General features: G+C 44.2%; 1 protein-coding gene across 4 annotated transcripts in view; it reads left to right on the top strand.

Annotated features, from left to right (window-relative positions):
• The window catches only part of BZW2 (basic leucine zipper and W2 domains 2), a 76,041-nt gene that overhangs the window by 34,154 nt on the left and 19,835 nt on the right, over window positions 1-22,052 (top strand). For all 4 annotated transcript variants that reach the window (XM_061585837.1, XM_061585839.1, XM_061585840.1 and 1 more), the window contains exons 6-8: window positions 7,059-7,194; window positions 13,901-14,010; window positions 19,915-20,085. In XM_061585837.1, coding sequence (XP_061441821.1) covers window positions 7,059-7,194; window positions 13,901-14,010; window positions 19,915-20,085 — 417 coding nt within the window. The remainder of the gene's footprint in view (window positions 1-7,058; window positions 7,195-13,900; window positions 14,011-19,914; window positions 20,086-22,052) is intronic.

Genomic DNA, 22,052 nt, shown 5'->3' with positions numbered 1-22,052 from the left:
GCTAAGGGACGGTCAAGCTGGCCTCAGGCGCCCACCGCTGACTTTAGCAGAATAGTAGCATAGGTAGAGCTGGGGTGGTGGTAACATAGGTAAAGCCTGGGTGGTGGCTGCGCGGGTAAAGCCTGGGCAGTAGCTGCATGGGTAAAGCCTGCGTGGTAGCAATGCAGGTAAAGCCTGGGCCGTAGGAGCGCAGGTACAGCTGGGTGGTGTGTGTGTGTTTGGTGCACTGAGTGGGGCAGCTACATGAAGGGGAATTTTATCCTACCTAAATGTCCCATGTGTATGTCTCAAGGATGTACCTGTACAAGGAGGTACCTTGTACCTGCTTGCAGAGGCCTCAACAATGGAACAGAGCCAATGCACTTCATGTGCTGTTATTGCTAGGATTATTTTACCATTTACAGGGATCTCGGACCCTGGAGAGGGAGGATTGTAGCTCAGTAACAGATCACTTGCTTTACATGCAGAGGGTTCCCAGGTTCAGCCCTCAGTGCCTCCAGTTAGGGCCAGGAGATACTTCTATTGGGGTCCCCTTTCCCATTACAGAAAGTGAAATAGGAATAGACTCCTTTTCTTGATACTGAAGTGTAATTTTAGTTTAAATTAAATGTTACTTTTCATTTACCAATTACCCAGAGAGGTAATGGGCTATCGGACAGCCATCTGTGGGGATGCTTTTATTAAGGGATGTACTGAGAAGGCCATTCCTCTTCCACACTGTTTTTGCAAACCAGGAAAGTTCAGAGAGGGGCAAAATTTGCCTGCACTCCCGCGCCCTCCTGCTGCCCGTGGCCGCTACTTGTTTGTGCAGAATACCCTAAAGATGCTCTGTCATAACATAGCGACCATTTGGATGGGAGCAATGCTATGTAATTAGAAAGAACAGAGGTTTTTTGAGGAGGGCGGGTGGCAGCCAGAGATAGAAAGGAGGCTGCAGGAGCCTGTAAGGATCCCAGTTAGTGCTGCAACCTCACCTCCAAAACTACCTCAACTCCAAAAATGCAAAGGGAACTCATCCCCTCTTTTTCACTGTTAAGCTTCTCCTCCCCAAATACGTTCTTCAAAACCCAAGTAAAAATATACAAACCTTTCCATCAGTTAAGTCCCATACACCTCAGTCCCAAAACCCATTTAATCTGAGATATTCTGAGTAAACATACATAGGATTCTGCTGTATGTGTGCAATCACATGCTCCCTCCCGTGGGAAGAGGTAACAATATACTCAGGGGGATTTTCTCATAAGTAAGTATGCATAGAATTGGTCCAATTCATATTTTTCTGAGTAAATTATTTAAACATAATGGAATTCTTTTCAGCAATCATGTGCAGGCTGCACATTTGCTTGCATCTTCTCTTTAGCTAGTTTACAAACTGGTCTGTGGATAAGCACTAGTCCTGTGCTTTTAAGAGTCATTTGATCTGCAGACATTAGAAGATGACATTGCTCAACTCCATGCCATCTAATAACTGCTGAGTACGAACCTGCAATTAAAGGCACAACAACAGGCTAGAAGGATATGTGGGGCCAGTGCCCCTCAAAGGAGTGGGAAGCAGCCCCCAGCAGAGGCTGCTCAAGAAAAGTGTCCCTTCCCAGCTAAGCTTGAGGTGCTATGGACCTTGCTTGCAGACTGCCCAGTTATGGGGAGACTCGTTTTATTAGGCAGGTTTTTTCTTTATTATGCAGTATTTCCGGATCCTATACGGTGGCCCCCGGCTTGCCCTTATGGCCAGCAAACTTAAATCAGTCTTAGGTATGGACGCACTGGTCCAGAGGAGAATTGATAAAGACATACAGTTGGGCAGGGTTATTGGCCCCTTCCCATCATCCCCTACCTCTGCTCTCACAATGCCCCCCCCCGTATAGTGCCCAAAGTGGCAGTGGGCGAAGTCTACCTGATTCACCATCCGTCATACAAGTGGGGTCAGTCAGTGATGGCTTCATACCAGATAGGCTATGCACAGTGCACTACACTTCATTCAATATAGTGCGCTCCTGTGGCAGAGATGCCTTATGGGCAAGTGTGGCAGCTAATCTGCCGGCATTGCCAGCTGTTACACATGGTGGATTTTGAGCTGCTGAGTTTTGCCTTTTAGGTCAACTATGCAGCAGAGCATTATCTATGGGCTGCTGTATTCTTGCATGGAGCACTTCAGCCCCTTCTTGGAAGGGACAGCCAGGAGACGAGAGGCCCCAGAAGCGGTGGGGCACTATTTTCATGATTTACAGTTCTCGGGTAGGGCAGACTTTGGGTGCATGTTAGCGCTTGATGGCACAGTTTATAGCATAGCTATGAAGTGGGGGGTTCTTTAGGCAGCTGGGAAAATGGAGGATCCTGCCCCAGTGTTCACCTTCCAGGGTATTAAAATTGACTTTTGGACCCAGGGCTGCAGGCTGCCTGGGAAAAGCTTGAACTGTTGCAGATCAAGATCCTGGAGTTTTCAGGGGCTGGGAAAGTGTTTGCTTTCTGCCCTTCAGGTATTGGGAGCCTTCTGCGGTGGGGTTTATGGTGCCATAACAGGGATTTCACAGCCTTACCACAGGTACAGGGTTTTGGCTGCCTTATGTGCCAACCTGCGGTGTGGCCCCCTCCGTTCCTGCAGTGCGTCAATGGTGTTTCAGTTAGAGGAAGGACCGACTCTGCTAGTCCCATACCGCATACTGGGAGATGGGGGAGGGGAGTCAGAGATGGCCAGGGCAGGAGGGGATTCCTGGGAGTTAGGGGATGACAGGGGCTATGCAAAGTGTGGCCTATTCCTAGGAATCATATCCTGGAATTCATCACGGATGGTAGGAGTAAAGCTTGTCTGTCAGTGTGTCGCAAGGTAGGCTGGCAGGGGGCCTTTAGGACCATTCAGATATCTTGGGATATGTTATGTGCTTGCCAGCTGGCCCATGCACACCCCCATACCCCTTATCCTCATCCTCCATGTTCACCTGACCCGCCAGGGATTGTTGATCAGGGAGGTGCTCTGTGACCATCATGCTTCAAAGCTCAGCAGTTGCATGTAGCGGCCCTCACACTTACTTTGGGAGCCTTCCGGATGGGGGGTGGGGGTGTTTTGGGGCCAGGTCAGACTTCCCTTCGAGCCATCCTGGGGTCCAAGGTTTGTTTCCAGGCAGACCAGGGGCTGGGCCGACAGAGTATGCGCTGGAATGGTCTCCTACCCATGTCGTTCCAGCAGGGTTCAGGGCGGAAGGTTCTGCAGGTGGTGGTCATTCCCCTGGGTGGGAATTACCTTGGTTACTGAAGGGCAAGACATGTGAGGACATGCAGTTGAGGCCACAATAGCCTCTGGTCGTCTGCTGTGGTCAGACAGGAAGGGCAAGGCCCTCAGTGGCAGGCATGTGAGGACATGCAGTTGAGGCCTCGGTAGCCTCGGGTCGTCTGCTGTGGTCAGACATGGAGGGCAAGGCCCTCAGTGGCAGGCATTTGAGGACATGCAGTTGAGGCCTCGGTAGCCTTGGGTCGTCTGCTGTGGTCAGACATGGAGGGCAAGGCCCTCAGTGGCAGGCATGCGTGGACATGCAGTTTGTGGGGTAACGATGGCATCTTCCTGATGAACCTGCAGAGGTTATTGGGTGTGGGGTAAAGGGAGACTAAGCAGAGGCTTGTCCCCCTTTTGTGGCAAAGAAGTGCGGGAAAAGGTTTAAAGGGAAAGGGCAGCTAGGTGACACCTTTAGGCACCTTTGGGGGCGATTGGCGGTCCGGGGGCCTGCAGCTCAGGGCTATACGGCCCAGGGGGCAGAACACGGGCCGCCTTTGGGGCCAACGTGCCTCATCCGCTCGGAGTTTCACGGCTCCGGGGGGCGGTGATGCGGGTTGGACCCCCTACACATCTTCTGGGTGTGGCCTGAGCTGGGGGTCTGGCACAGGGCAGCCCCGGGCTCAGGCAAGGTTTGGTCGCCCTATGGCTGCAAGCAGGCTTTGCCTGGATCATCAGAATGCTCCCGCACTTGATTTCCCCTCTGCAGGTTCATTATTCTAATTGATTCCGTTTAATAAAGTGGCCCATGATTTAACCCAATGAATGGTGTTTGTGTTTTATTTCGGCAATAGGCCGCAACCATTGACTGCAAAAAAGACAAATAATTGGATGTTAGAACAAATTAAACCAGAACTACCATTAGAAGCTAAAATGATGAAACTGAGGTTATCATACTTTGGACACATAGTGAGAAGACATGATTCATTTGAAAAGATAATAATGCTGGGGAAAACAGAAGGGAGTATAAAAAGAGGAAGGCCAAAGAAGAGATGGATTGATTCCATAAAGGAAGCCACAGACCTGAATTTACAAGATCTGAGCAGGGTGGTTCATGACAGATGCTCTTGGAGGTCACTGATTCATAGGGTCGCCATAAGTTGTAATTGACTTGGAGGCACATAACAACAACAACAACATTTAAGGCAAGGTGGGCACAGTCAATTAAAAAAGGAGCAATTTAAGATATGCAGATGATACCATACAATTAGCAGAAATCAGTAATGATTTGAAATGAATGCTAATGAAAGTTAAAGAAGAAAGCACAAAAGCAGGACTACAGCTGAACATCAAGAAGTCTAAAGTAATGACAACAGAAGATTTATGTAATTTTAAAGTTGACAATGAGGACATTAAACTTGTCAAGGATTATCAATACCTTGGCACAGTCATTAACCAGAAGGGAGCCAATAGTCAAGAAATCAGAAGAAGGCTAGGACTGGAGAGGGCAGCTATGAGATAACTAGAAAAGGTCTTCAAATAAAAAGATGTATCACTGAACACTAAAGTCAGGATCATTCAGACCATGGTATTTCTGATCTCTATGTATGGGTGTGAAAGTTGGACAGTAAAAAAAGCAGATAAGAGAAAAGTCAACTCATTTGAAATGTGGTGTTGGAGGAGAGCTTTGCACATACCATGGACTGCGAAAAAGACAAATAATTGGGTGTTAGAACAAATTAAATCATAACTGTCACTAGAAGCCAAAATGATGAAACTGAGGTTATCATACTTTGGACACATCATGAGAATACATGATTCACTAGAAAAGACAATAATGCTGGGGAAAAATAGAAGGGAGTAGAAAAAGAGGAAGGCCAAACAAAAGATGAATTGATTCCATAAAGGAAGCCACAGACCTGAACTTACAAGATCTGAACAGGGTGGTTTATAATAGGTGCTGATTCATTCCAGAGACTGATCTCAGGTTTGGTTTCACTTCCCTTTTTCTTTTTACCTTTTTAGCTCAACTACCTCGATAAGAAATTCAGCCTGCTCCTTGCAAGCACTGTAAGCCCTTAAAGCAGTCTTGTAATACTAGCACACATATACATCTTTGCCAAAATACAGAGTACCAAATTCCAAAAATCCTAACACTAGGCTAAATGTGCCCAATCAATACTGTCTATTCCAAGCCTTTCTTCACAGAGAAACAGAAACTTTTCCTCTACAGTCATATTTTCAACCTGTTTTGTTCTGAGTCACACTTTGTTTTGAACAAAGTTTAAGTTGTGACTTAAACAAACTTGAATGTTTGTTTTCAAATTTTCTTTTTAAACCAAACATTCAGGTTTCCAGGCAAATTAGAATCATAGAATAGCAGAGTTGGAGGGGCCTATAAGGCCATCAAGTCCAACCCTCTGCTCAATGCAGGAATCCAAGTAAAAGCATTCCAGCTGCCTCTTGAATGCCTCCATTATCGGAGAGCCCACTACCTCTCAGATGCTTGCTGAAGAAGCCAAGTCATTTAGGGTTATTTTTTTTAATTTCTGGTATTTTGTATCAGTTTCTTCACCCTCAGGTCTCAGGATGGATTATATAAAGTAAAAGGCAAGCACAGAATAACAAATATTAATCAACAAACCATAAAGTAATAAAAGCAGATACAACTAATGCCAAATATAGGGAGGTCATATTTCAGTTCCAAAGGTCTGGAAAACAGGGATGCCTTGAATAGCTGACAAAAGATGTCAAACGTCAGATGCTACGTTCACATAATTTAAGTGTTCATTATAATGACAAGATCCAGGAAAATCAAGCAGAAATCACTTGTCTTCACATATATTTTTGTGTGCTTGAGTTCATTTAGCCTGGCGGTAGAATTACGATCCAGTTTTAAAAAACCATTTAAAATGGAAAACAAAACTCCAAGTAAGAGCCATGGGCCTAATGAACTCAGTGGTATGTGTAGTACATGGACTCAAGAACAAGGAAAGCATTTCCATACTTTGTATCAGCTGGTGATGAGTAGTATCTTATTTTAGCCCAGCCTTCTGTTCCCTGAATAGATTGAGAAAACTCCCAGTGCTTATATAGATAGGAGTGCTTGTATTGTTCTTTACTAATGGCGCAGTTCTAACAATGTCTTTTCAAAAGTAAGTTCTGTTGAAATCAATGGGGCTGACTCACAGGACTGCAGCCTTAGTTAATTGAAATGATGAGTTTCCAGTTGCATCTTTGATTTTGACATTACTTTGGTTAGCATTGCAAAGACAATCAAGATAGTCATTCGTTTGAAAATTACACAGTATTCCAACAAATAGAAAATCTGCTATTGGATCACGAAAGCCTGTAATGCGTCTGTGCGCATGTTTTGAAGTTGTGGCACGTGGCACTTCTAAACAGGAAATCCTGAAAGAAACAAGACACTTCTGTAAATTATCACATGCAAGCTTTGTGCATGGTTTTTCCTACACTTGTGTAGAAAAAATACCTTGTAGGCAATGGCCATTAGATTTCTGGAATGGTTAATCTTGGTTGGATAAAAGAACTCAAGAATCCTTAGCTATGCAGAGGCTATTTGTGGTTCTTGAGGGAAAGACACATTGCACATACCAAAAGGATTGTTTCCTTGTTGCTCACATTGGCCATAAGTGAAGGCTCCTTTCAGTTTCTTAGCTCTGACCAAGTGCTGAACGCTTCCAAAGACTAGGTTTTAATAACTGGTATTTACGGGATTGCCAGCCACATAATGGATCTGTGCAGATACAGACACTTCATGGTGGTGTGTGTTGGGACGGGAGAGTGTAATACTTTTCATTCTTCAAAAATGTGTCTCTTTCCTGTCTTGCAGCTCCTGTTGTTTCTTAAAGCCTTTTCTGAAACAGAGCAGACAAAGTTGGCAATGCTCACTGGAATCTTGCTAGCCAACGGGACACTTCCTGCAACCATTTTAACGAGTCTTTTCACTGACAACATTGTCAAAGAAGGTAATCTTTTTTCTGGAAGAATACATCACCTTTTTGAGGAAGGTTAGACTATAAATTTTCAGGACTTGGGGCCCTTTGTGTTGTGGTCCTGGAATTATGGAAAGCTCTCTCTTGATAAGCTCTTATCATCCATGGCCAGTTTTTGGAAATGGCTTAAGGTGCAAACAGCTTATTCTGCCATGAATTTGGAAGTTAAGATTGTTGTGTTGCTCACTATACCTAACTCTATTAGTTTGGTAAATATTTTGTTAATAGGATTTAGTTTTGGTATCCTAAACTCCCGTTGGGAATCTATGTTAAAAAGTGGCATACGTAAAGAAAGAAAGAAAGAAAGAAAGAAAGAAAGAAAGAAAGAAAGAAAGAAAGAAAGAAAGAAAGAAAGAAAGAAAGAAAGAAAGAAAGAAAGAAAGAAAGAAAGAAAGAAAGAAAGAAAGAAAGAAAGAAAGAAAGAAAGAAAGAAAGAAAGCGGTTTTTCTAACCTTTTTGTAAATGTAAACAGTCTCATCAGTAGAGGAAAAATAAGGAAACATTTTGAATGAACAGTCTGCAGTGCTTTAACTGAAGGCCCAAAGTACATTGCAGTAACAGGCAGCCACAAGATTGGGGGGACGGACACACACAATAACATAGATCCGGACCACAGAGGGAGAGAGGATTTCACCCTTCCCTGCTTGCTGATTTTTCATTTAAAAAGTCCCCTTCCCTGAAGACCTTTAGGGGCAAACAGCAGCTTTTAAGGAGTATTACTAAGCAGAAAAACAGCATGGCTGCAGGGTGAAATCCACTACCCATGTGCAACAATCCTAATCCAGTTGGGGGCCCCTTGACTGCTTTTAGTTAAGAAAGAGGTGTGTCAGTGCATTCTCAAATGCTATTGCCAAAATGTGTAGTTCAGCTTTCAGTGAAGCCCAAGTGGTAGACATGTTACCAGCACAGTGGAAGCAGATGCTCAGAGCTGTGCCCCTTTGTGTAGCCTAACGCTTCACCCACTCATCATTTACTCAGCACTCTTTAGAGTCAGCGGGCAAGACACAGCAGGAATTGCTTTTCCTAGAGCCCAAATTCCCTGCACTGGGAAAGGTGTAGGGCAGTCCATTGGTGCCCTCTTCTACTGGGACCCATGTGATCCATTATGGAAGAGGAACTCAGGTGGGTGAGGAATAGGAAGCTGCCTTAAACTGACCATTGGTCCAACTAGTTCAGTATTGTCTGCATTGTCTGGCAGTGGCTCTCCAGGATTTCAGGCAGGAGTCTCTCCCAGGCTTACCTGGAGATGCCAGGGACTGAATCTGGGATCTTCTGCATGCAAAGCAGGTGCTCTACCACTGAGCTATGGCCCTTCCAACATACAGTTCTGATTTTTTCTCAGTTGTGAGCATAGTGTTTCTCTCTCCCAACCTAGAACTCCCGGGGAAAGGACGTTGTGGATTATTTCATTGATAACATTTATTTATTTGATTTATATTCCTCCCTTCCTCCCAAAGGAGCCCAAGTTAGCAAACACATCAGTAATAAAAACAATTTTAAAAAAACATTCTAAAAACAGTTGAAAACATTCTTTCAACTAGTGATCTTGGGGTTGCCAGAAACAGTGCCTTTTCGCCGATTTTATTAATTGCTTTCCATAACACATCCTGAAGTGATTTAACAATTTTTAAAAATTCTAAATTTTTAGTATAGACTGAGATAAAAAGCTCCACTTAACAAGCTTGTTGGAAAAGTCTTCAATAGGTACGGAAAAAATAATAAGGGACAGCACCCCTCTGATATGTAATGGGAGAAAGTTCAAAAAGGTAAGTGCTGCCACACCAAAGGCCCAATTCCTACATCATACAGTATGGACCTCCTGATGAGATGGTATATGGAGGAGGCCATGATCAAGTGAGTATTCAAGCTGCCTTGCCTGAAAGCTCTGTTCTTTGGCCTGCCTGTTTCTCACTGGAGCCAGAACTGAGCTAACAGGGTTATCGAAATGACCTGGTGGCATACTGGCTTGTCCCCACCTTCTTTGACAATGGGATTATGTACCAGGGTTTGACCTGAATCAAAGCTTCCTGATGCACAAAACAGAAGACAAGCATGAATGAGCATCTCTTTGGATGAAAATTTCCACTGGGTGTGTTCATGATTTCAAAGCTGGTAGTAAACTGAACATGCCTCATACATGGAGACTGTTTTGCAAAACTGACTGTTTTGAGCAGAGCTGGCACCAAGCATGAATGGGCCCTTGGGCACAAGCCTGTCCCAGGCCCCAGCACCATACATCCTAACACCCCCCTCCCAATGCAGGTGGTGTGGGGCTTAAATAGGCCCATCCATCCACCACACCAACCTCCTGTATCAGTGCACACTACTGCCATCACCCAAGATGGGGGGGGCATCATCTCCTTAGGGGCATCCCTGCTGCCATCTTGGGTGATGGCAAGCATGCACAGGCAGCATGAGGTTTGTGCACACTGATGTGCTAATGCGACAAGTAGGTGGGGTGGGCGGGCTTATTTCAGCCCACACCACCTGTATGGGAGGGTGTGCCTGGGAGCTCCTGGTCTCCGATCAGCAGCAGCATCAGGTCACCTGACCCGATGCTGCTGCGGATCATGGAGTGGGAGCTCCACCCTCTAGGCTGCAGGGGTCCTCAGTCAGGGCCCAACCTGGCTGACTACTGGCACCAGATCTGGTTTTGAGCATTTTATACCTCTTCTTCCACATACCCCAATATTCTAGGTTGAACATATTCATTCACTGGGTGGATCCAGGGTGTGGTCAACGCATCATTGTGGGAGGGAGTGGTTCCAGCCGCCCTGAAAGAGGTGGTGATCTGACCACTCCTGAAAAAGCCCATTCATTGGTCTGCGCCCATTGGTCTGCCAATTGGTCTGCGACAATTACCGACCTGTCGCAAATACCCCCTTCTTAGGGAACGTGATTGAGAGGGTTGTGGTGCAGCAATTGGAAGTACTCTTAGATGAAACAGATTATTTTGACCCATTCCAGTCTGGGTTCAGGCCTGGTTATGGGACTGAATCAGGCGTGGTCGCCCTGATGGGTGACCTCTATCAGGAGAAGGACAAGGGAGTGCGACCTTGTTACTCTAACTTGATCTCTCAGCAGCTTTTGATACCATTGACCATGGTATCCTTCTGGGCCAACTTGGTGAGATGGATATCGGAGGCACTGTTTTAGAGTGGTTCCAATCCTATCTCCAAGGTTGTTTTCAGAGAATAGCATTGGGTGATTGTCTTTCGTCCCCCTGGCAGTTGTGCTGTGGGGTGCTGCAGGGTACCATCTTGTCCCCCATGCTGTTTAACCCCCATGCTATATGAAGCCCTTGGAAGGGGTCATCAGGAGATTTGGGGCAAGGTGTCAGCAGTACGCTGATGATACCCAGCTCTATTTCTCTGTAACATCTGAATCGAGAGAGGCCGTGCAAGCCCTGGACCACTGCCTGGACTCAGAGGTGGGCTGGATGAGGGCCAATAAACTGAGTCTGAATCCTAGCAAGTTGAAGGTGCTGTGGGTTGGTGGTTCCCAAGTTCAGATAATTGGTCAGGTGCCTGCTTTGGATGGAGTCATACTTCCTCTGAAACAGTAGGTCCATAGTCTGTGGGTGATCCTGGATCCATCTTTGTCGCTGGAGGCCCGGGTGACCTCAGTGGCTAGGAGTGCCTTTTACCAGCTGCGGCCATTTCTGGACTGGGATAGCCTGACCACTGTTGTCCACTCACTGGTAACCTCCAGGCTGGATTACTGTAATGCGCTCTATGTGGGGCTGCCCTTGAGGTTGGTCTGGAAGCTACAGCTGGTGCAAAATGCAATGGCGAGACTGATCACTGAGGCGGGTATGGCCATCATGCCACCCCACTGCTGAAAGAATTGCACTGGCTGCTCATTTGCTACCGGGTCAAGTTCAAGGTTCAAGTTTTGGTGTACAAAGCCCTATACAGCTTGGGACCAGGCTATCTGAAAGACTAACTTATCCTTTATATACCAAGTTGATCACTGCGCTGTGCAGGTGAGGGCCTCCTGCAGATACCATATTATCAGGAGGTCCGTTCTGCACACCATAGGAAACGGACTTTTAGTGTGGTGGCACCTACCCTGTGGAATTCCCTCCCCTTAAATATTAGACAGGTGCCATCTGTGTTATCTTTTTGGCACCTATTTGAAGACCTTCCTCTTTCAACAAGCCTTTTAAGTTGAGACCTTATCCCAGTCTGCATCTGTGTTGGAATTGCTTTTTAATATGTTTTTACACCTTTTTTTTTGGTTAAACAATATGTTTTTAACCTTTTTTTCCTAAAGATGTCTTGAAAGCTTTTTAAAAAATGTTTTTAAAGATGTTTTGTATTTATGTATTTTAAAGTCTGTTTTTATGATGTTTTAAAGTGTTTTTAGTGCTTTTGTTTGCTGCCCTGGGCTCCTGCTGGGAGGAAGGGCGGAATATAAACCAAATAATAAATAAATAAATAAAATTCCATTGTGGAAGTGGGAGGCAATGAGAACAGCATAACAGGTGGATTTTTAAAAGGGCAACTTAAGGAATCATTAGTCTTGCACCCTATTCTGAAGCAGATAGAGTTGGAAATAAGGGTCATTGATTTGATCAAGTGTGCTTAGGACCTTCGCTGTTGTATAGTATGCATCCCAGATTATAATGGGTGGCATCCAGCTAAATGAAAAGCCTCTTCCAATTAAAAAACAAAAAATTAAACATTATGATCTCAGCATAGCTTTTTATTGTGCTTTGTGTCACTGTCATATATAAAAAGATTGAAAGTGCAGCATAGCAAGGTACATTTTAATCATTCTCAACAGATGATATCCATGGTAACTCAGCTGCTTGTAGCCTAAATTTGGCCAGATAAGACATGCTGTTCTCTTTTTTTATCGCTGTGTTCTGGAATAAGAGACATTTAGCCACCCAAATATTTAGGGTGCCTCCAAACTGTCAGTATTTTGTGGAGGGATTCAAGTGCATACCAGAAATTTAGGTTTATGCAATTTAAGTGGATTAAAGCGCTCTGTCACCGCAGTGCAACAAATCCACTTTAAAAAGAAACTGTTTTCGTCTGTGTGTGTGTGATTAGGAAAATGAGAGAAATGCCCTGAAAAGTGAGAGATGAACAAATGATTACTGGGAAGATGTAGAAATACCAGGCAAGCAGCAAATCAGGATGAATGCTGATTGTCTTACAATCTCCCTGCAAACGAATGAACACTCAATGAAGGCCAAATAAAGTTGAACCTCCATGTAAGCTTAGCGCAAACAAATCAAGATGAATGCCCCATAAACAGGTTGTCAGGAGGAGCCTTATGTAAACTCAAAATTCCATGGATCACCTATGTTCTTGTCGTGTGTAATGTAGCCCTGTGTAATTGCATAACGGGGGTGAGGAATCTGTGAGTCTAATTACAGCATGTAAGTGGTGTATGTAAGGTATGTATAAATCAATAAATAATAATAAAAATTAGGCCCGCCACACCATTTCGGCCAAGTGAAACCTACCTGATATCAGATGTGGGGCAGATAAGTGGGGGAGGGCTTGGCAGAAAGGGTACTTGCAAGTACCGCTGATCAGTGGTGCATACAAAGCCCCTTTCAAAGTGCCAGGCAAGATAGTACTTTTGAGAGGGACTCCTTTGAAAGGGACTTCTGAAGATCCCTGTGGGCAAAAAAGGTCACCTGGCATCATTGTGACATCAGGTGATTGACAGGTGGGCAGTGGCCCACGAGGGATGGGGTAGATAACCGTCTGGCCTGTCGGGCTACACTCCTATGTTTCCCCCCCGCTGGCGGTAGAGCTTTTAAGGCTGATCTTGCATTCATCAAAAGTAAAATGACAGATAATCTAAAATGATAGCAGATAACACAGCAGCTGTACTATCTAAAGGTAAAGGTGTCCCTGCACTTGTAGTGTGAGTCATTTCCGACTCTTAGGGTGATGTCTTGCGACGTTTACTAGGCAGACCGTATATGGGGTGGGATTGCCAGTTCTGTCCCCGGCCTTTCTTTACCCCCCAGCATATGGCGGGTACTCATTTTACCGACCACGGATGGATGGAAGGCTGAGTGGACCTCGACCCCTTTTACCGGAGATTCGACTTCCTCCTTCCGTTGGAATCGAACTCCGGATGTGAGCAGAGCTTCGGCTGCGTTACCGCTGCTTACACTATCTAGGAGGGCTCAAAAGCCTGATTTAAAAAGAAAAGTTTTAACCACACTCCCATAGATAGGCAGTTAGAGAACCATAGAGATCTCCATGGAAACACTGTGCGCAGACATGGTTGGTCTTTCCTCCCTGCCTTGTCATGCGTCTCTGTGTTGCATACACTTCAGACATTACTGTTTTAGTAGGTACACACAGCATGTGCCTGTAATTGGGATCCATTTAAAACCAAAATATGCGAAGTGGCCCATTATCTGTATAACCTTTGCCTGTCGTCTGTGTAAGCCGTGTGATTAATTTTATTGCTTCCAACGTAGCGGTTTTATTTTTTTTATTTGTTTCATTTATAGACCGCCCATAGCGAGTGGCTCTCTGGGCGGTGTACAAAAAGGTTAAAATACAAAATATCAACAATAAAATCAGACAACAAACAAACACAAGCAGCAACTTGGTTCTTGCAAGATCCTTCTAACTGTATCTAAATTAGCAAGATGCATATTTGTACTTTTGCTCACTTTTTTGCATTCCTCCCCCTCTAGGTATTGCAGCCTCTTTTGCTGTCAAGCTTTTTAAAGCATGGATGCTAGAGAAGGATGCCAATTCAGTTACCTCTGCTTTAAGAAAAGCTAACTTAGACAAGAGGTTGCTAGTAAGTATATCCTTTTTCAGGATTTCCTTTCTTAATGTTTGCCTGGGACATGGTGAAATGAATGGAAGTTTTTCTACCAGTGTATTCACATTGACTGATGCCTAGGAACCTAGGAAAGACTTTGGATGACTTCAGTATTGTAATGATTGTGGTGGGTCCACAGAGTAGAGCATTGGTTCCCAACTTTTTTCCCCGATGGACCACTTGAAAACTGCTGAGAGTCTTGGCTGACCACTTAATGATTTTTCTGTTTAATGTGTTGTGCTAGATGCTGTAACATTTTAATTGTATTTTTATTGCTTCTTTTATTTCTTATATATTTTATTGTATTGCAATTTTAATTCCATAGAATTAATTAATTTCATAGAATTCAAATTATAATACAATAAAAGACAATATATAAGAAATAAGAGAAGCAATAAAAATACAATTAGAAATCAATATGGATAATTAATGTGCTGGATGTGCCATCCCCTGTCCTCACCCACAGATCCACAGACATGCCACAGAGCACCTGAATAGAGTTTGTGGAGCACAGTTTGGGAACTCCTGATCTAGAGGAATGAGGAATGGCTTGAAAACAATTTTATTCTCCTTAGCTTCTAATACAAGCTTGTGTAACAACAACTAACTGCCAGGGCCAATTACCACTTTTTAATAGTAAGGAAATATCTCTAAATTGTAAACTCTATAATTACAAGCACTGCTTTTTAAAAACCTTGCTGTATCTTGCCTTGCCACCTTGCCTTTTCACCAATGTGAAATTTTCAGGGGATGAACTTCTTGGAGGGGGAGGCCAGCAGCCTTAAGAAAGAGACAAATGTTGATAAGCCCAGCACCCTTCTTGATACCTCATCAGTCCTGTTTTGAGTCGCCATCTGGGTTGGGCCAAGAGAACAGTCACAGAGAGCCCTTGAGGGTAGCACAGGAATGGCACATTTAAAAAAGGAAAATGGTTCTATGCTGGATCAAGGCAATACAGCCTGATCTGACTCCTGTTTATTTGAAAGGAAGTCCAAATAGGCTTGTTACCAAGTAAGCACATCTACAGACTCATCTGCACTATACATTTAAAGTAGTATCATTCCACTTTATAGAGTCATGGCTTTCCACAAAGAACTCTGGGAACTGTACTTTGTTAAAGGTGCTGAGAGTTGTTAGGAGACTCCTGTTCCCCTCACAAAGCTACAATTCTCAGAGGGTTTTAACAATCAATCCCTCTTCCCAAGGAACTCAGGAAATTGTAGCTCTCTGAGGGGAATAGGTGTCTCCTAACTACTCTCAGCATTCTTAACAAACTCTAGTTCCCAGGATTCTTTATGGGAAGCCATGACTTCTTAAAAGTGGTATAATACTGCTTTAAATGTATAGTTGAGGCCTAGGATTGCAGCCAGAGCATTTTTACAGATGAGTGTGTGAGAACTTAAGCTAAATTTTTCCCTTTCCCTGAAAATGTGTATATTACCAAATGTTACGGGTTTTTTGAGATGGTGACCCTTTAATAAATATGGCTCCCTACAAATCAAATGATGAACCAATGGTAGCAAATCAGCACAAATCAAATTTCTCTGGCTTAAGTGATTTGTGGGCTAGATGACTCATACTGGATTCTCAGACACATCAAATTGAGAGTGGCTGTATACTGTAGCCAGCGGGGATTTTCCACATTCCGCAATGTTAAATTGAAAATACCCCCATGCCATTCTGATGCTTCCCATAAGCTCATTTCAAAACAAAACCTTACATAATTTATAGTCCTGAACTCAGAAACGCTTGCTTAACAACCCTGTCAATTTTCATGGTAATACACAAAACAGTCACAGAGAATAGATATCTCTAAAAAAGAGAGAAAAAAACCTCAGAGCTCTTTTGGACTTTTTTCTCTGAGAGTTCTCATAATCTGTTGAAATTCATTAAAAATCAGCCATATTCACAGAGTACCTGTAATCCTAATACTGACCTTGCCCCATACTCCAACCTTCATCTTCTGCAGTTGAAAACATGCCTGGCTGATTTTTAATTAATTTAAGAAATTTTGGCTGGAACCCAATGATAATGTGGGGCATGCTCAGTAAGGACCAACTGTCAGAGTTCTAAAAGCCTCACAGCTGCTGAACTTAGCTAATCAGGGGGCCACACCCACACCAGACTTTGATTTCATGTGAGACAGTCATGGCTTCCCTCAAAGAATCCTGGGAAGTGTAGTTTGTGAAGGGTGCTAAGAGACTCCTATTCCCCTGAGAGAATGGTTTAACAGTCAGCCACTCTGATTGAAGGTCTGTGAGGGGAACAGGGCATCTCCTAGCAACTCTCAGCACCCTTCACTAACTACACTTCCCAGGATTCTTTGAGAGAAGCCATGACTCCAAAGTGAAATAAAGGCCTGGTGTGGATGTGGCCAGGGAAAGCTTTGGTTTAAATTTGGGTGGGAGGCTACATGTGTCTGCTGTAGAATAAAAAGGTGGGGGAAAGCCTGAAAAAGAATGATTCTGTTTACAATGTTTTCCTTTTGGAAAGGAAAGGGGCTTCCCTTCTGCCCAGTGCCCACCCACCCAGTCTCCTTCCCTCCCACTCCCTGCCCCTTCCCTGGGTCAGTGTTGGACTATGACCTGGGAGACCAGGGTTCAAATCCCCACACAGCCATGAAGCTGACTGGGTGACCTTGGGCCAGTCACTGCCTCTCAGCCTCAGAGGAAGGCAATGGTGAAATCACCTCTGAATACTGTTTACCATGAAAACCCTATTCAAAGGGTCGCCATAGGTGGGGATTGACTTGAAGGTAGTCCATTTCCATTTTCAAACATGACTGCATAGAAATAAATCCCATTGAACTCAAAAAATATGCAAATGATCAAACCCATCCTCCCTCCTATCCCCTCCTCTTGCCCCTTCCCTCCCCCTTCATTTGCCCCTGCCTCCCCATCCCCTTCCAATCCCCTCTTTCCCCTTCCCCCTCCCCTTCTTCCTCCCCATGGTCAGTTTTACCTATCTTAAACATGATTGCACGGAAGTAAATACCATTGAACTCAATAAGCATGCAAATGATCAAACCTGCCCTCCCCCTTCCTTTGCCCCCCTCCAATACGCTCCTTCCCACTCCCACTCCTCCTCCCCCATGGTCAGTGTTTCCTATCCTAACCAAGATTGCATAGGAGTAAATCCCATTGAAAATAAGCATGCAAATGATCAGGCCTGCTTTTCCTCTCTCCCTTCCTCCTCCCCTGCCCACTCCAGCCCTCCCTCCCTCCCTCCCTCCCTCCCCCCCCCGGTCAGTTTTACCTATCCTAAGCATGATTGCACGGGAGTAAATTGCACTGAATTTAATAAACATGCAAATGATCAATCCTGTCCTCCTCCCCTTCCCATCTTGCCTGCTCCCCTCCCAGTCCTCCCCTCTGCATTTCCTCCCCTCCCTCCTCCCCTCCCCATCCTCTGTGGTCAGTTTCACCTATCCTAAGCATGATTGCAGGGGAGTAAATCCCATTGAACTCAATAAGCATGCAAATGATCCATCCATTCTCAGCAAACTTGCACAGGATCCCATTTCTTACCTCCCAGATTAAAAAGCAGGGAAATTCACTAACAGGCAAAAAACCTTGCGGTTTAAGGACGTACCTATAGCCCACAGCTATTCTATCAAACTTTAAAAAGCAGGGAAATTGGACAGCTATAGTGAATGCACCAGGGGAGCAGGAGACCTGACCTCCTCGCTGAGATATTGGACTGCCCTACAAATTGGTCAAAATGCAAACTCAATTTGGGTTGGTCTTTCACAGTCCAATCCACTTCCTGTGTAGCTTGGAAGAATTTGGTAACGTGCCTCTGAGCATATGGTGAGCGGTGGCAACACCTGCAATCAGCCCAAATAATAGAAAGAAGACATGTGCTGTGCTGATCTTGTTTTAGCAGGGAGGAAGCAACATTATTAAGACAGTTGCTATAGTTCAGATGGTCACTTTGAATATGTCTGATTTCCTTTGCAATTTTAGTGAAGTTTCCTGTAGGAAATCATTTTCTTTTGTTTCTATTTCTGTGAATATGTGAAGTACAGCAACACTTTGCAAAATTTATACTAAAAAAACTCCAAACATAATTGTGGAATAATGGCACTTCTGCAGAATAGTCTCCAGTGGACCTCAGGAGTGTCTCAATTTGCACAAGATAAAACGGTGGAAAGTGAAATATATTTTAGCAAAATGCTAGGTGTGCTCTATGTTTTTAATTGACTGTGCCCACCTTGCCTTAAATGAAGTGGTTTAAACATAGCAGGCTGAAAATATGCATCCTCTTTTTTCCAACAGCTAGAGTCATTGCTGAAGTAGCAACGCATTGTAATCAGTCTGATTTTTCATCAAACTGCAGGTCCAGATTCCACTGTTAATGCACCCAAAATAGAAATAGGGTATAACCTCCAATTTGAAACACAAAAGGCTGTCTTCACCATCATATGACACTGACCAATAAAAAGGCTTTGAAATTAATAAAAATAAATTTGACACAGATTTCTGGGATGAATAATGAGGGAAATAAATTTTTCTAGTGTAGATTCTCTGTAGAAACATTAATAACACAGGAAAGAAGCAAAGTAAGAAGAACACCAGCAAACATACAAAAGTATAATTCTCTGTCTTTGGAGATGGCAAGTGTTGCCACCACCACTCACCATATGCTTGGAGGGACATGTTACCAAATTCTTCCAAGCTACACAGGAAGTGGATTGGACTGTGAAAGACCAACCCAAATGGTGTTTGCAGTTTGACCAATTTGTAGGGCAGTCCAATATCTCAGAGAGGAGTTCAGGTCTCCTGCTCCCCTGGTGCATTCACTATAGCTGCCCAATTTCCCTGCTTTTTAAAGTTTGATAGAAATATCTGTGGGCTATAGGTATGTTCTTAAACTGCAAGGTTTTTTGCCTATTAGTGAATAAATATATGAGTACTGTATTGCAGAAAATAGTAAAGGGGTTGAATGCCTGTCCTCTGCTCTCCTAAACTGGGCTCTGTTTCTCCACCCATTCCTTCACATTTACCTCTGATGTATAGCTTTCGTCGACACAGAGGGGGCCAGGCCTTAGGAAACTGTCTTTACATTGAGTCAGACTATAGCTCAGTATCGTCCACACTGATAGGCAGGAGCTCTCCTAGAAGTTTCAGACAGGAGTCTTTCCCAGTCCCATCATGAGCTGTCAGGAACATTTTGCTTGCAAAGCTTTCATTCCACCACTGAGGTGCAGCCCTTCCTGGTGACAGTACCCAGTCAGCAACTCTCACACCTCTGTTTTCTCTGGCTCCAGGAGGCCTAGAGCAGCCTTGGTCTGCTGTGATGTATTTCCATGGTTTTAAAAAAAGTAGGAAGTATCCCTGTTAGTTGTACAGTCTGCTTTCTGTTGCGAGAAAGCATGGAGAGAACCACAGGAAATGCCATCTTGTTTCTGTGCAGTTATGCTTCATGTTGTGTTTTTGAATGCATCTTTGCCACAAGGCTGGGAAGTGCAAGGAGCTGTTAGCCAGAACTGTATGCTGCCACGTCCATCTGTGTTCTTTGCTGAGTTCCTTCTGCCTTTTTAAAGCACCCTCAGTCCTTAAAGTGATTTTAAAAAAACGTTTCTATGCAGTCTCTGGAGCCTCAAAAGCAACTAGGAGCAAGGCTTGGCCAGTTACACATGCAGATTCAGCTGCCACTAAGGTGCTCTGCTAAAGTAATGGCAACTTGCCTCAATAAGATAGTAAATGTCCTGCTTGTATTGTTTCTGCTTCTGTGCAAATTACGAAGATGAGGTTCTGGTTTCTGTTTTGCATCAGTATTCCTGTCTGCCATATCATGTATGAATCTCTACATTTAAAATAAATGTATAAATCATTTGTAGAATCATAGTTCTACAAGAAGTAAATTTCTTTCTTCCAGGAACTGTTTCCAGCCAACCGGCAGAATGTGGAGCATTTTGCCAAGTATTTCACCGACGCTGGCCTCAAGGAGCTGTCGGATTTCCTCAGAGTCCAACAGTCCCTGGGGACTCGGAAAGAACTACAAAAAGAACTCCAGGAGCGTCTTTCTCAGGAATGCCCAATTAAAGAGGTGGAAAATGTGTCTTTTTGTCTGATTCAAACTAGAAGAAGAAAAATGGGGAGCGGGGAGGAATTAAACAAATACTGATTGTAACAAAAGATGCAAAATTCCAATTTTTCGAATGGGATAGTTATGTAGCATGTGTGTAAATTTATATACGGTGCCTTGTAAAAGTAATCAGACCCCTGACCAATGCTCTCGTATTATTGAATTACAAATGGTACATTGTAATTTTGTTCTGTATGATATTTTAGTATGAAACACTGAAATTCAAAATCAATTATTGTAAGGTGACATTGGTTTTATGTTGGGAAATGTTTGTAAGAAACATAAAAAACTGAAACATGTTGCTTGCATAAGTATTCAACCACACACATTACAGGAATACCCCGCATTAACGTACACAATGGGTCCAGAGCGAGCACGTAAACCGAAAATGTATTTAAAGTGAAGCACTGCCTTTTTTTGCTTGCACCACCACTGTGCCACCTCTCCTTCACGCAGAGCCTCAAAGCCCCGCGCTAAAGCCTCTGCTGCTGCGCTGCGGCGCTGCTGCTGCTGCGCCGCCGCACCTCCCAGCTCATTGCGATTGCGCCTCCCAGCTGATTGTGATTGCACCTTCCAGCTGATCCGCGATCGCGTCTCCCAGCTGATTCACGGTCACGTGGCCGCGTCTCTTTCCACCCCTCCACGCACCAAAAGAAAGGCCACAACCAAAGGTTTAATGTCTGTTCTTGCGAAGCAAGCATACATAAAGAGGGGAATGGTGCTACTGTAAGTATGTCCGTACTCACGAGCGTCCTTAAAGTGAAGGTCTGTATAGCGGGGTATTCCTGTAGTATTTGGTAGAGCCAACTTTTGCTGCAATAACAGCTTTAAGTCTTTTGGGGTAGGTCTGTACCAGCTTTGTACACAGTGATGGAGGGATTTTGGTCCATTCTTCTTGGTAGATTTGCTTTGGGTTGGTTGGACATTGCTTGTTGACCGCAATTTTCAATGATTGCCACAGATTGTCAGTGGGATTGAGATCAGGACCTTGACTGGGCCACTGTAGGGTATTCACCTTTTTGTTCTTGAGCTGCTCTAATGTTGCTTTGGCCTTGTGCTTGGGATCATTGTCCTGCTGAAAAGTGAATTTCCTCCCAAGCTTCAGTTTTTTAGTGGACTGAAGCAGGTTCCCTTGTATTATTTCCCTGTATTTTGCTGTATCCATTCTTCTTTCAATTTTAACAAGATGCCCAGTCCCTGCTGATGAGAAGCATCCCCACAGCATGATGCTGCCACCACCATACTTCGCTGTAGAGATGGTGTGTCTTGAGGCATTTATTTATTTATTTATTGCATTTATACCCTGCTTTTCTTTTCACGATAGAAACCCAAGGTGGCTTTCATATGGTTCCTAGGCGGTCTCCCATCCAGGCCGTGACCAAACCTGACCCCGCTTAGCTTCAACAGGGTGCTGGCCTCATGTGCCTTCAGACCATAGTCTGGGACATAGTTTGCACCACACATAGTGCTTTGGGTTTTGGCCAAAAAGCTGTACTTGGTCTCATGTGACCACAAAACCTCTGTGGCTTCTCTCACAAGTCTCCTTGTTTGAGTGCTGAGTTTTGAGGGACGGCCTTTTTTTGGCAGTGTCTGGGTGATGTGATGCAGCTTCCACTTCCTAATTATTGATCCAACTGTGCACACTGGGATATCCAAACATTTGGATATTATTTGGTACCCTTTTCCTAATCTATGCATTTGTATTACATTATCTCTCACTTCTGTAGAATGCTCTGTGGTCTTCTTTTTCCTTCAGATCCACAGCCTGACCAATGATCCTTCAACAGTGGGGTTTTTATCCTGACAATGTGACAGCAACTTTAATGGTTCACAGGTGGAGGCCAAGGGTAAGGTAATTGTGCCTTCAGTAGTGCAGTTTCTTTCATCTGTGTAAATTGGGAGCTTCCACAGTACAGGGGTTGAATACT

Source organism: Rhineura floridana, chromosome 10 (genome assembly GCF_030035675.1).
Source record: "Rhineura floridana isolate rRhiFlo1 chromosome 10, rRhiFlo1.hap2, whole genome shotgun sequence".
Classification (NCBI taxonomy): Eukaryota; Metazoa; Chordata; class Lepidosauria; order Squamata; family Rhineuridae; genus Rhineura; species Rhineura floridana.
The sequence above is the reverse complement of the archived record's forward strand: the minus strand, read 5'-3'. Positions and strand labels throughout refer to the sequence as shown.